The sequence below is a fragment of the Cibotium barometz genome, chromosome 32 (assembly GCF_041138505.1).
Source record: "Cibotium barometz isolate CiBa-2024 chromosome 32, ASM4113850v1, whole genome shotgun sequence".
Classification (NCBI taxonomy): domain Eukaryota; kingdom Viridiplantae; phylum Streptophyta; class Polypodiopsida; order Cyatheales; family Cibotiaceae; genus Cibotium; species Cibotium barometz.
In genome coordinates, this window is record NC_141077.1 from 52,051,702 (window position 1) to 52,066,850 (window position 15,149).

The 15,149-nt window shown below is 45.7% G+C and overlaps 1 protein-coding gene across 3 annotated transcripts in view; it reads right to left on the reverse strand.

The window, feature by feature from the left end:
- Window positions 1–332: 332 nt before the first annotated feature.
- Window positions 333–15,149, reverse strand: part of LOC147620326 (E3 ubiquitin-protein ligase SP1-like) — a 57,439-nt gene continuing 42,622 nt past the window's right edge. For all 3 annotated transcript variants that reach the window (XM_086772532.1, XM_086772531.1, XM_086772530.1), the window contains exons 7-11: window positions 9,194–9,306; window positions 8,929–9,039; window positions 8,784–8,830; window positions 8,562–8,682; window positions 333–741 (exon numbers count right to left, since the gene is read on the reverse strand). In XM_086772532.1, the coding sequence (XP_086628658.1) occupies window positions 639–741; window positions 8,562–8,682; window positions 8,784–8,830; window positions 8,929–9,039; window positions 9,194–9,306 (495 nt within the window). In that variant the 3' untranslated portion in view covers window positions 333–638. The remainder of the gene's footprint in view (window positions 742–8,561; window positions 8,683–8,783; window positions 8,831–8,928; window positions 9,040–9,193; window positions 9,307–15,149) is intronic.

Genomic DNA, 15,149 nt, shown 5'->3' on the forward strand with positions numbered 1-15,149 from the left:
TTTAGACCACAGGCAACTATTTTTCTAAAGCTTGAAAACATGCAGAGCATCAAACTCTCTTGCTTTCCGATATTAAATGTGAGCATGCTTCCCATTTACATAATGATTCCCACAATGGAACTTACTTGAATTGGGACAACAATCAGTGTCTTGTGCAAACCAGGGCAGCAATGAAGAAGAGGTCAAGTCCTTGTATGCTCCTTTTGATCAATCTTATAGCACGAGAGAGTTCCTATGAAAGGAAAAAACAAAGCAAGACAACACTATACACTCATTTGACCACATTCAATACATGCCTAAAAACTAAAACACCTACACACATGAAGCAATGGTGACAACTTCAACAAACCTTGCTACATATGCCTTGCAATATAAAAGCTCAACACAGTCAGTCCTCAATAGTCACAATAGTCATTGAATGTACATGAACTAAACAGACTCCACCTCCTTTACAAACTGATATTGGCAGGGGGATACGAAGCAAATCTTCAAAGGGGAAATCGATACATCATATGGCAGCTTATCGGCACTTCATAGCAAGACTAGATGCTGCAAGAAGTTTACACTTGTAACGATCTTTAATTTAAGCTATATCTCAGATTGTGCATTCACAGAATTGAAACCGTTTAGGACAGCTACTAATGTCGGTATGTTCTAACAACTTGTTCAATTCGCCGTCGACAAAGAGGACAATTAGAAAGTTGAGTTGAACAGGATGTACAAGAGCACATGTGTCCACACCTGCAAACACACGCTGTCTGTCTCTCTCTCTCTCTCTCTCTCTCTCTCTCCATGGACATGATGTAATTAGTGTTAACTCCTAAGGCTAGGTTTATGACCAATACTTACCACCTGTCACATGCCACATAACCATGTCAACAGACAGTTTCACACGCACGGTTCGCGGGTGGACGTCCCCTTACCCGGAACTACACATTGGTCAAGCAAGCATAAAAACAGCATGCAATTTCAATTGCAAACAAGCACATAAAAACAGCATGCAATTGCAAACAAGCACATAAAAACAGCATGCAATTTCAATTGCAAGCACATAAAGATGCTATGCAATGCAACATTGGTATGGACAATCCCCGTTCATGAGACTACACCAAAATAGACGTGCTCCAGGCAAGTACACGAGGTACCAAACCCAATGGAACACCAATCCACCAGGCATTTCCGGACATGTACACATAGGCACAAGTCCCAACCAAGTCCACAGTATCACATGAGTGGCATCAATCCCCGACATATACAACTGCCATGGACACCAATCCAATGTACATACATGATGAGAAAGCACGGGTGGACCAATTGGGTGGCCAAGTGGTGACATTTTCTATGGCATTGTATACTCATGGTATCATTGTTCTTTTCATGGTCTCAAATGCCCTTCGGGTCTTTTGTAGACGTCCTTATATTTTTCTTTCTTTCTCCCTCCATGTATCTATGGGCACACGTAGTACGTGGGCCTGCTTTTTTTGGTAGATTTTTTTTCATGTTTTTGGCATCCATTTTTTCATGGATCATATGTACTCATTCTTAATTTCAGAAGCCCTTCCCCACATTCACCAATGCATGGTGAGTGAGGAAAGAGTTGACGAGGAAACAGACCCTCCTCAAATTTAAGAACCACTAATCACAAGTAGCCTTCTTAGGAAAAAGGATGTCCCTACAAACCACCAAGCTCTACTTGAGCAACGATCTACAAGGTACTAATCACAAGTAGCCTCCTTATGAGGCTTGGCATGGCAAAATCCCAATGATTACTCATATGCGACTTTTTGGTTGTCTGGGTTATGTGCATGTACCAGCACAACAAAGACAAAAACTTGATGCAAAGGCCATTAAATGTATCTTTACAAGCTACAACAGTGACAGCAAAGAATAACAACTTTATGTACCTACTACATGCAAAATCATTGTGTCTCGTTATGTTATCTTTGATGAGTTTGCATCTCAGCCATTGCTTTCATGTCAAAAACAGTCATCAATTGGATCAGAAGATGTTTTTGATACATTGCTGCCTTTATTTGGGTCACATCTTGATGATGTAGAGCCCTCTTTGGCTTGTTTACAGCTATCACATGGTGCTGAAATTCCTGCAATTCAGCCACCTAACACTACTCAAATTAGTCCTCATGTGCCACATGTTCATCAGGAGACCCTGGGTGATGCATTGGACAATGAACATGCAGTTATTCGTGAGACTAGAAATGTACCTCATTGGCTGATTGGCACTTTGTGTGATAGCAAACAGCCTACTCTTATGCTTGGTCATACGTGTGCTGCATCTCGTCATGCATCTTCACATTTTGTTGACACTCCTCTTGTTGCCACCGGATGTAATGAGGAACCTATATCTTATGTTGACATGAGCATTGGGTTGTAGCCATGCGCTCGGAGTTGGACTCCATTGAAAAGAACAGCACTTGGGAGTTACGTGACTTACCTACTAGCAAGCATGCTATTGGCACTAAGTGCGTGTATAAGCTTAAACGTAGGCCTAATGGTTCTATTGATCGTCATAAGGCTCGTTTGGTCGCAAAAGATTATGCTTAGCATGAGGGCATTGACTATGAGGAGACTTTTGCTCCTACTTCGCGCATGACTACCATTCGTACTGTTGTTGCTTTGGCTGCACACAAGGGTTGGCGATTTGCTAGAGGAAGTGTATGTATCTCAACCTCCTAGCTTTGTTTAGAAAGGGGTAGAAAAGAAAGTATGCAAATTACATAAAGCACTTTAGCCTTAAACAGGCTCCTCGTGCTTGTTACCAGAAAATTTATGCGTACTTGATTGCTAATGGGTTCCGAAAAGTCCAACTGAGAGTACTCTTTGTGTTCGCAAAGATGGGGACAATTTGTTGATCCTTATTCTTTATGTGGATGGCATGCTCATTGCTGGTCTTGATAGGGACAAACTTTCAGCTTTCAAAGCTGAATTGCAACGTGCTTTTAATGTCACAGACATGGTGCATTACTATTTGGGCATTCACTTTATATCTATTAAGGGGGGTGTCCAGCTATCTCAGCGGAGATACATTGAGCAACTTCTTGAGCATTTCCAAATGATAGATTGTAAACATGTTTCTACTCCTATGGAACAACGTTTAAACTTTCACTTGAGGATGTTGGTGAGAGATTTGATGCTGCCACTTATCAGTAGGTTGTGGGATGCCTTATTTATCTATGCACTACCCATCTGGACATTCAGTTTGCTACTTCACAGTTGAGCTGATTAGCCTTGGCACTCATCACTGGCAAGCACGTAAGCGTGTCTTTCGCTACCTTAAAGACACCATTGACTTTGCATTGTTTTATGGCAGCTCTTCTACATTGTGCTTGATTGCTTTTACTAGGTAGGATGCTATGCCACGCAAGTGTCTACCATTGGAAACTGTTTTCTTCTTGGTGGTTCAAGCATTTCATGGCTCAACAAGAAGCAGCCTACAATGGCCACTTCTAGCTGTGAAGCTGAATACATGACAGTCTTTACAACTATTGTGGAATGTATTTGGCTACGACATCTATATTGGCTGATCTTGGTATTAGACAGCCGTCTTCTACCACCATCTACACTGACAGTCAGAGTGCTTTGGCCATTGCTCAAATCTCGTATTTCATGCTCGCACAAAGCATATTGAGATCCATTACCATTATGTCAAGGAGAGGCTCTGTCACATGCATCTCGCACTTGGATGCCACGTGGACATATGTACAGCAGGTGCTAGACATGGAGTGGAAACTAGTCCCATCATGTGAGCCCCATTCCAGGACCAGGGTTCCACTTTAAGCTTCCAAGATCAAGTATACAAGTCCCATAAATGGTCTTGGTCTAGCCACAGACCAGGCGTCTTTGCGGCTGCAGGTATGTAGGAGAAAGGGCTACCCCAGAAAGGGATTGGCATCCCTAGACTAGGAGACACGGTAAGCCTTACCCTAGGGGGGCTAAGAGGCCCATGGCCAAGCCCAATAGCCACCTTTGGCTAGGGCATGCTGTCGGCCAGACCTGGAGGGCCTGGGCAGCCAGGCAGCCAGGCCTAGAGGGGCTATGGGCCAAGTCGGCCAGCCCACCTTGGCCAGCCAGCCTATCGGCCAGCATCCAAGCAGGCTGGACAGAATGGGCAGGCCAGCGCAGAGTCCTAGGCAGCAGCCTGGACAACAACAGAAAGGCAGCCAGATCACACGTGTGAAAAGGCGCCTGAAAAGGGCATTTAATTGCAGGTCGTAGAGAGTTTTCTGCAGGCCGACCCCTGTAAGAGCAAACAGACCAAGACTAGAGGCACTATAAATAGCATAGGCATGAAATTCATTTGTTACCTTAGCATTCACAAAGGGGTTGCTGAATTCCAAGGGCGAGGACAGTCAAGGGAAAGTCTATAGCCAAGGTGAAGATGAAAGGTCAAGAACCAGAATACTTTTACAGATTTGCATCATTCTAATAAAGCAAATACAGCATTCGTGGTGGGGGCCCTAGAGAGGGTATTCTAGACCCAATATTGTATCTTCTGACTCCTTGTCTCTCTGCAGCTCTCAGCAGACAGGGTGATATACATTGCTCAATGCTACTTCTCTCCTAGAGGATCGAGATATGCCATGACAGCAGAGGATGAGAGTAGAGGCGAGGAGGAGGACACAGGGCCATTGGGAGAGTCACCATATGCAGCCCTATCAGATGAGATCATACACTACTCCAACCTGGGGGGAAGTTCTCCTTATGGGGGACTTCAATGCACGGACACGGAGCCGACAGTGCAACATTTATGATTACCCCGAGGTGATGCACACACTAGAGGTGGAGGACACGGGAGCCTGCAGGGTGTCAGAGGACATGGAGCCGGATAACACCAGATATGGTCATCACTTACTTGAGCTGGGAGCGCAACACCATCTCATTATTTATAACGGGATGAGACAGTGGCAGGATTCAGGAGCACTGACATGCTTTCCACGATCAAGGGGGGTAGCACAGTGGACTACATCATGGGGTCCATGGAGACCACACAGGCAGTGACATCTTTCACCATCCCCCCCTGTCCTATTGGTGCGGATCACATGTACCTCTTACTGTCACTGGCGAGCTCCACACCAGCACCCACACAGCCCACACAAGCATCACATAACCTTCTACTTCACCCATGACTTGGCAGACATATATGAGCATCATGTATATGACGGGCTATTCCAGATGGATCCCTCGTCACCTCTAGACACACTCACCACCCAGCTGTCATCTCTACTACATACGGCTGCCACCCGCAACTTCCCCCATCATACACACATTGCACATACAGATAGATCTGGGACCATGCCCCAGAATCGATGGTATGATGATGAGTGCAGAGAGCTATATAGACACCTCCGTGCCCAGAGAGCACTGGGGACCATTGCACAGAGACAGGCGAGCCGACAGATGAGGATCCTCACATGCCGTAAGAGGCGTGCATATGAGGAGGCACAGTACTGGAATATATACCACCTACTCATGAGCAGAGATGCAGCCACTGCATGGCACAGGAGAGCCTCGCCCTCGTACCCCGATTGAGGATCCACACACATGGCACACATATGCAAAGAGCCTCTACCATATCCATCAGCAGCCACTCATACCACAGCCACAGGAATCCCGCCCCACCACCTCTACTTTCTTTACCGCCTCGATGGTAGAGAGAGCTATCCGCCAGTTATTACAGCATGGGAGATCGGCTGACCACACAAGTATACAGAGTGAGCATCTTATTTATGCAGCTGACACACTGGGACCCTTGGTTGCTCACCTTTTTAATAGGGCACTAGTGGAGGGCCTACCAGCTGAGTGGACTATGCACACCATCGTGCCTCTCCACAAAGCGAGAGACATGCTAGACCCCAGCAACTACAGGACTATCATGATTGGTCATACATTGGCCAAACTTTATGGCGCAATGCTCGCGACAAAGTTGAGCTCATATGTAGAGAAGGAGGGACTGCGAGCACCAGGGCAAGCTGGATTCCGACGAGCTTTCTCCACTATTGACCATATATTCACTCTGAGATGTCTAATTAACCAAGCTAGGGCGCAGGAGAAGAGATTATACTGCTGCTTTGTGGATTTCCGCAAAGCATTTGACACAGTGCCAAGAGAGAGACTCTTCCAGCGCCTACAGTCATTGGGGATCCCATCAGAGATGGTTTGGGGCATCTATGCTTTATATGAGCAGGTCTTCAGGCGCATACGATGCCCCGGGGGGCTATCTGATGTTTATTGCTAGCACCATAGGTGTGAAGCAAGGATGCCCACTCTATCCTACACTATTTGGGCTATACATCGAGGTGGCTGACTTCATTGGTCACGGTGGTGGGAACGGGGTAGACATCTCAGGTACCACAGTCCACATTATGCTATATGCAGATGATATTATTCTGGTCTCTCTGAGTCGCAGATGGGACTACAGCACCATCTCCATGCACTCTATGACTTCTGCACATAGAGGGGGCTTACAGCGAACCTTGGGAAAACCAAGGCCATGATTTTCCACACCTCAGGGCCGGTTCGACGACAGGCCATCTTCACACTAGCAAGAGGACAGGTAGAGGTGGTAGACTCATATGTGTACCTGAGGATTACATTTACGACTCCGCCAGGAAGATTTACTATGGCACAGGAAGCCAAGGATAGACTCACACGAGGGTATGCAGCTCTGGCCATGCTAGAGAGACAGTGTCACCAGGCACACTTCCAGGAGCCCCGCACGAAGGGGTGGTTGTTTGACACACTAGTCACCCCTGCTTTGATGTATGCTGCAGCAGTATGGGCACCAAGGCTCGCCACCTCCACATGGTCTCAGATAGAGAGGCCTCAGATTCTCATGCTCTCACGGATGATCCGCAGCAAACCCTCTGTCCCACAAGACATTGTCCGGACGGAGTTTGCTGCACCTCCTATGCTAGTAGAGGCCCTCTTCCAGACGATCGGCTTCATACAGAGGATCAGAGATATGCCATCAGATCGACTCTCACATAGAGTTTTTTTACTTCATGCTTTGTTGACATTCAGTCTACTCATGAATCACATGTACTACCTTTTGTTTCTCATAGACCCTTTGGGTCTTTAGTAGACATTTAGAGATTCACATGAACTAACCCGTTCGTTTCAAGCAAGGCTCATGCAACTTAAGTGAAAGGCAGACAGGCCCAATCTCACAAAGAGTACACCCCGAGCCCAGATGATAGTATCGGTTTGTTTCATTGTATATACAGGGTCCAAGTAATATGTAATACTCCTTTTCGTCTAGCTTATGATGTTGAAGCGGTTATGCCCATGGAATACCTAGTCCCACGCTTAAGGATTGTTGTATAGGAACGTCTAACTGAAAATGCATTAGCTGAAAGGCTAATTGACTTGGAAAAACTGGATGAGACCCGGTTGATAGCATCACATGGGCTCATGGTCGAAAAGTTACGCAGGAGACACTGGTTTGATAAAAACCTTAAGCAAAAAGAACTAAAAATGGGGGACCTTGTCCTCATGTATGGTGTGGGAAACGCCAGGAAAAAAAACTTAAATACCGAGGCCTGGGACCATTCCGAGTATCGGAAATCACACCACAAGAGTCTATCCGAATAGAAACGATTGACGGTAGATGGATAGGATTTGTTCTCCATGTTCTATAACATCCAATTTATACAGATCATATGTACTACCTTTTGGTCTTATAGTCCCTTTTGGGTCTTCCATAGACTCTACAATCTTCTTTCTCATGCACGAACACATATACATAACCTAAGCCGTTCTATTAAAGCAAGGCTTGTGCAACTTAGGTGGAAGGCAGACAAGGTTCCAACTTAAGCCATCGGCCTAGCTTGATGTCACGAGATTACCCCAAACAATGTCATGAACTTATCATGTAAGTTGTCATCGGGTTGAGCTTGTCAAGAGCTTCATGTCAATATGTCCAGTAAGCATGACACTACAGCATGCCATGTAAACATATTTAGTCATCATGCCACATTAGCATGCCAAATCAACAAGGTTAGGCATCATACCATGTCATGGCTAATGATGCTTGGATTTGTCCCCTCGTCTCTTTATTTTGAGTCTCATTGAAGCAACTTATTTTGGTACATGTTGTGACCCCATAGGGTAGCTGTTAAACACCAAGGGCCCCTTCACCACTCCCACGGATAGTTCTCTCTTAAGATGGACCTAAAAGTCAAGTGAGTCCTTGACCACTCAAAGGAAAAAGTGTGTGGTCTAAGCCACCTCCTTAAAGGCGGCTAAGGTTTTCTAACAAATGGGTCAGTCTCTAACTTTCAATAATGTGTTATCTTGTGTCTTTGAAACTGTTTCCCCGTGATGCCATCAAATATGCTCTAGTAATCTTGGTGTGCAACACTAAACCTAAGCATCTTGAATACTTGAGTTCTGTTTGCAACGGCATTACAACATGCATTCCATATTAAAGGACACAGTTCTCTTTGTAACAGCATTACAACATGCATTCCACATTAAAGGACACAGTTGAAATTTTCTATGTATCAACATTGAACAGAATACTGAGAAAGTTTGGAGAGGCTTACGGAACAAAAACAGCATTATACTCTTGCTCTAGGCAAATGACACAGATGTCAGGCACCACAGCATCCCTCTTTGGCACAAAGATATCATCCTCAACGTAGCCAGCTGGTGTAGCTGAATCCCCTGCAACATACTCCAAAGCCAAGTGAGATCCAGGTCTAGCCAGTCAGTAGTTTTGTAAGCATACAGAGACATGAGCATAATAGCCCATCCTTTTCTCTTACCTTCTTGTTGCTGCCGTTCTCGCCTCTGTGCTGCAGCTTCCATGACCCTACAATTGTACATAGAATAGAGAACTAAGACAAATCATGTACAACAAGCTCAGAAAGCATGTACAGGACTCTTGGCTTTTTGCAAATTGATTGTTACCTCCTATTCAGAGCCGCTCTCCTCCGCCTTTCAAGAAAGTACTTGATTGCATGTGATGTCATGAGGTAGATTCCAAAGACTGTAAAGCCCAACGACATATACTTGTACCACCTGATGAAGTGAACTAGTAACGACACTAGGACGTTTGCTATCCTCCTTAAAAGAAAAAACATGGAGGGGGAGCTACTTTTTTTTTTTGGAGAGGGGGAGTGGGGGGGAGTGGGGGGGAGTGGGGGGGCACATTCATATGGACAAGAATACGAACCTAGACCACTTCCCAAGATTGCCTATTAGTTCATCGATGCTCTTGGGGGACACATAAAAAGGCCCTTTGTGTGGCTTCTGAATTCGTAGTGTGCCTAAATCATCTCGAACAGCCTGTTTTTTACCATAGACGCAGTCAAATACTTCATGACATTCCTCATACAAGAAGAGCAAATACATAAAAGCATGCATCTCTACAATGTTGAATACACAACTATTTATGGGGAGAGAGCACACTGCTCATAAAAATCCCTGAACGGCTGCTATATAGAAAAGCTGATACAGCTGCAAAACAGCTCATGGAGCAATCAGCACTGGCATTTGGGATTGAGAGGAAAACGTTATATGACAACTATTTACAAATAGGGTTCAGCCATAGTTGTCACGGTACGAAAATACGATACCGTACAGGAATTTTCGGTACAATATGAAATTTTCGGATACCGTACGATAAAATACGGTTTTTTTTTACACTTACAACCTATGGAGCTTCAAGCTTGAATGTGAGGGAAGGTTGGGAGGGCAGGATTCTACAGTGCTTGAGGAACCAGAACATGGATATGTGTCTCTCCCAGTTGGATCTCCCGATTGTCTCCAAAAAAGAACCTGGATAGGTAATGCAATAACAAAGGTCTCCCAGTGTAGCGTTTATGACTAAGGGACCGTCCTTGCACAAATACGAGCAGTGCATCTAGGGTGATAGGTTTAGGGACTCCTCTCTCGATCAAAATGGCCATGTCCAAATCTTCTCCCTCGTACATAACTTGAGAATCTAACTGTCTAGCCTACCTATACCAGGGATCTGCAAGTGATGTAGCAAGATTCTCTCATCCTACCAATCAAGTGTACACTACCAATCTACCTTGCCAGATTTTTTAGGTCTCTCAACAACCCCATATGGAATACTGCGTGGACACGAAAGTTGCGAAGTATTGCGAGCATTTGGGATCTTCATTAAGTAGGGTTTCTATATTTTTTTTTAGCATTTGGATTTTTTTTTCCAAAAAAAATTGGGAGAAAAAAAAAACTCATACCATACGATATCGTACCGTACGAACCGTACGGTACGAATGGGTTCGTACCGGCACGAGAAACAACTATGGGTTCAGCAAGGGTGGCTAAAATAGTGGAGCAACCATGGTTGAGTGAAAGAAGATAATGATTGCACAAAACTCAAATACTATATTGTTGTGATTGTTATGATATAAAAGTACAAGGAGAGAGTACATTTTTATAGCCCATGGGACTTACTTTTTGACTAAGTCACACTCTGTAACTCGCTCGGGAAGCATGGGAGTGGGTGTGCATCGCTTTGACCATGAGCACAATTAAACATTTCGACATTTAATCACAGCCATTAAACAATCCACAAAGCTGAAAATAAAAGTTGCACAACTCACACCACATAAAGACCGAAATGGGCCGACCTCCCCCTTGGAGTATTTCATTATCCAAGGAGAAATATAACATGTATAAGCTTTGAGAGCCTTACTCTCCCCATGGGAGATGCCGGATTATCCATATACAATCATCAATCTGTCCTTCATCCAATAAGACTATCCAACATGTCCTTCCATAGGCGCACAAACATGTATAACAGCCCACATGGCTCTTCCATACGTGCACAAACCTGTATGACAACCCATATGGCTCTTCCACGAGCACATAAACCTGTAAACTAGCCCATGTGGCCCATCCATGAGCTCATAAACCTGTAAACCAGTCCATGTGGCTCATTCATGAGCTCATAAACCTGTATAACAGCCTGCATGTCGCTCATCCATGAGCGCATAAACTAGTGTAACAGCTTGTATATCGCGTAAAACCAGCAACAACAGAACGGGAACGGGAACGGGAACGGGAACAGAACGAAAGCCCCATCAAGGGAACGAGAACGAGGGGGAACGGTAAGGGGAAGCGAGAGAGAGAGAGAGAGGGAAAAGTAAGTAGCCTTGCTACCTTGCCTTGGAAAGTAGGAGTCGAAGTCTAAAGAGACTCGAGAGAGGAGCCCACTCGTGACTCAGAGCTGTCAAGTATGCATGCCGCACGGGCCTAGGAAGTATGCGGGCATGCGACAATAGGGTACGACTTTCAAGGATATCCACAGGCGGCTCGCAACAACAGGTACACTTTTTCTCTTTTTTTTTCTCTTGGCCAAACATAAAAAACGTTCCCCAAAGGGGGAACCGCAGCCAAACGTTCCATGTAACCGTTCCCCCACGTTCTCCCACGTTCCCCTGGCCGTTCCCATGCCAAATCCTTCCCCCATGCACGTTCCACCCGGTTTAGGCATCTTAGCCTTGGGGGAATGCGTTCCACCGTCCCCAAGGGGTGGAAACGACGTTCCCCTGCTACTATGGCTCGTGGAAGAGCCATATGGGCTGTCATACAGGTTTGTGCACGTATGGAAGAGCCATGTGGGCTGTTATACATGTTTGTGCGCCTATGGAAGGACATGTTGGATAGCCATATTGGATGAAGGACAGGTTGATGATTGTATATGGATAATCCGGCATCTCCTATGGGGAGAGTAAGGCCCTCAAAGCTTGTACATGTTAGATTTCTCCTTGGATAATGAAATACTCCAAGGGGAAGGTCGGCCCATTCCGGCCTCTATGTGGTGTCAGTTGTGCAACTTTTATTTTCAGCTTTGTGGATTGTTTAATGGTGTACACACTCCTGCTATGGATATAAAACTAGAGATCAAAACCTTAAGGACTGAAAGGCTAAAAAGGTGCATATTGGGTACTGTCGCATAACCGTCTTGTCATGCAATCTGACAATGAATCCCAACATGTAAACTTAATCTAGATGCCCTCAATCAAATATCCGTGTAGCCACATTGGCAATGTGTAGTCAACTATTCCTCAATCCTACATATGTAGATAAGTCTTGCCTATCAAAGCCCAACAATGAAAACAATGGTCATTCCAATATCTGTAGGGTATTAGGTCTATGTCTTGCATGGTACAAGTCCATGACTAACTCTTGTGTGTATGTGTCCGTAAAGTTCTTGGAGTAAAAACTCCCACCAGAACAAACATGTGTACTTGCATAACATGGTACAACATTGTGCTTTTTTTGTTAAGCCCTATCTTGCATGTCCCTTGCATGTGAAAAACAAACACATACCTCATAACACGCTGGTCCAAAACTGGGATATAACAAAGCACCTGCAGCGAGTCCCGAAAGTACACAACAGGGTCCCGTACACAACCTAGACATCTTGGAGAGAAAAGAATCAGAAGAGAGATCGTAGAAAAACATGTCGCCATCACTTGCTGCTGTAGGGCAGCCCACTGACGATCGTACGCCTCTATCCGGACAACCTACATGTGGCTGTCCACAACCTTTGGCTGCGTGTGGTAGACCTTGGGTAACACGGAGGGCTGTGGCATGTGCAGCTCTGCTAGACTGCCCTGCATATGCATGAGTGCGTGCACACACATCATGCGTGGCTGCATGGGAAACAGCCCCAAAAGCTTGGGCTTCCTCACCCCAAAGGGATGCCCATCAGCAAGGTACAATCCCCATGTGTTTTTCACAAGCCCCATCGAGCCCCGACAATCCCTACAACCGCTGACAACCCTGGTGGACTCCAACACCCCTTCACAAGTGCCATCGACAGCCCTTCCCACGCTCGTAGCCCATGCGATCAGGTAAGGGACCCCCACGCGTGCCATCGGCTTCAGGAAGGTATGTGTTTTTTTTTTCATTAAAAAAAAACTGCCCGCTTCTTTTTTTTTTTGTAAATATACGAGTCCCCTTGATATTTAAAAAAAAACAGTCCCATGCTTTTCTAAAAACAATGTCCAGCTTTGTTCAAAAAGTCATGCCATGCTTCTTCTTTTTTTAACATCATGCTTTTTTCTTGTGAGAAACCAACGCTCAGTTTTTTTTTAACAAAAAACATTCTGTTTTTTCTTTTAAAAACTGAGATACGCTATTTTTAGACTACTGCCGGCTGCTTTTCCCTCTTGCGCACTGCTATCCATACACTGTACAGACTATTCAGAGGTGGTTGTGCATGTCTGACGCTGCTTTTGCTGCACACCAGTCTGTACATACGTACAGCTGTGTATACTATGCTCGTACACCCCTGTACCGCAAGACCTGTCCAGGCCTCTATCCAGACCCGCCACATGTGTGGTTGCTATACCTGTATCTACAGAAGGTGTTCTGGTGTTTTTTAGAGAGAAGGATTTCAGCGTTTTTTTGATGCTGCTGGTGGCAGAGGAGGAAGGAGCGTTTTTCTCCAGAATAGGTACTCTCATGGCTGCGTTTTCTGCCCTTGTGAGCAGGTGAAGGGCAGCCAGCATGGCTGCGTTTTCTGTAGATATGGGGCAGCAAGCAGGGCAGACAGCCTGGCTGCATTTTCTGCAGATATGGGGCAGCAAGCAGGGCAGACAGCCTGGCTGCGTTTTCTGCAGATATGGGGCAGCAAGCAGGGGAGACACCTAGGCTGCGTTTTCTGCAGATCTGGGGTAGCAAGCAGGGGAGACACCTATGGATGTGTTTTCTGCAGATCTGGGGCAGCCAGAGGAGGTGCTGACGTTGCTGTGTTTTCCTCTTCCCTCTCTTCTTCTTGGTACACGAACTGCCGGCTGTTTACAGCAGCGTTTTTTGCATTATCTCATCTGCGTTCTTGGAGGCAGTGGAGGAAGGTGTTCTTTTTTCAGGAATGGTGCCTTCCCACATGGCCTTGAGCCCTTGCTCGGCCAATCTTTGATTTGTCAGAGTTTTCAGACTCATGGGTGCACACTTGGATTCTCATCCTCGAGGTGTGTGTGGAAGACAGTTAGTCCTTTCTTGACAGAGGGGTTCTATGAGTTTGTGCTAGTTCAGCATAGTTTTGCTGGTGTACAGCTGTTTCCTTTAGGTTCTCAAGATGTTCACCTTGAGAGGGGGATGTGGTTACTTGGCAGTGAGCCACTCCTATTCCCTAGGCAAATGGCCTTTTGGATTACAGGATACAGGTACAGGAGTCTTCATCCCTAGGATAAGCATTGATTTGGGAGCTTGGTGTACAGGGTGATATCGACATTCATGCAAAGGCAGGCTAGGTCACTTGGTGACGAAAGCTGTTGTCGAGGTTCACGAGTACTTGCTCAGTTGCAGGATGGGTACAGGATGCATGGCATGTGGAGCAGCAGTTTGGAGCAGATGATTGACATCAGATTGTGCTTTGGGATGATGAGTTGTGGATGGTTGGTTCCACATGGACACGTGACTAGTTGGTTGGGGGTGTCAAGTTTTGGCAGGAGAGCTTTCTTGAGCTCAGTGCCATAGTTAAAACACCAAAGAGCTGGGTGTTGCCATGTGATTGGGTGACTCATAGGGGTGTGTGAGTAGTAGTCCCATCACACGACGGCGAGTTATGGATACAGGTTTTAAAGGTCAGGTGCCAGCAGGATTGTCAGCTACAGTGTTGGAGGTATATTTCTTCCACTTGGAGTGTTAGCAAGACAGAGAGGCATTCTTGGACCGAGGGATACATGGAGATCCGGAAACCTTGTATTTGGAGATTGGTAATCAACAAGCTCAGAGTTGGAGGCTTGAGTACCAGGACTGATGTAGACATTGTGGGCCTCTAGGGTGTCTAGAGGGGGTGCCAACAAGGAGACAATTTGGCGGTGTTCTCTAAGGAGCAGATTTTTTTTCTCTTGGAGGTAGAGAGTCCGACGACGTCCTTTCTTGGGCTGAAGAGGGAGCACATTGTGTGACAGGTGTGATAGATTGGGTTGGAGATATGGACATCTGGTGGTTCATTCTTTGGATTTTGTTGGCCTTCTGGATCGAGAACAGCTTCTTGGAGTAAGTGGCAGAGGCGGGAGAAGTCTTGCTTTGGAGGTTTCATTTTCCAGCTCCTTGGACCAGTTTCACTCCCAGGATCTGAGAGGGGGTGTTAGCATTATTCATCTCCTGATAGTGTGCCCAAGTTATGTATCAGGGGTGCC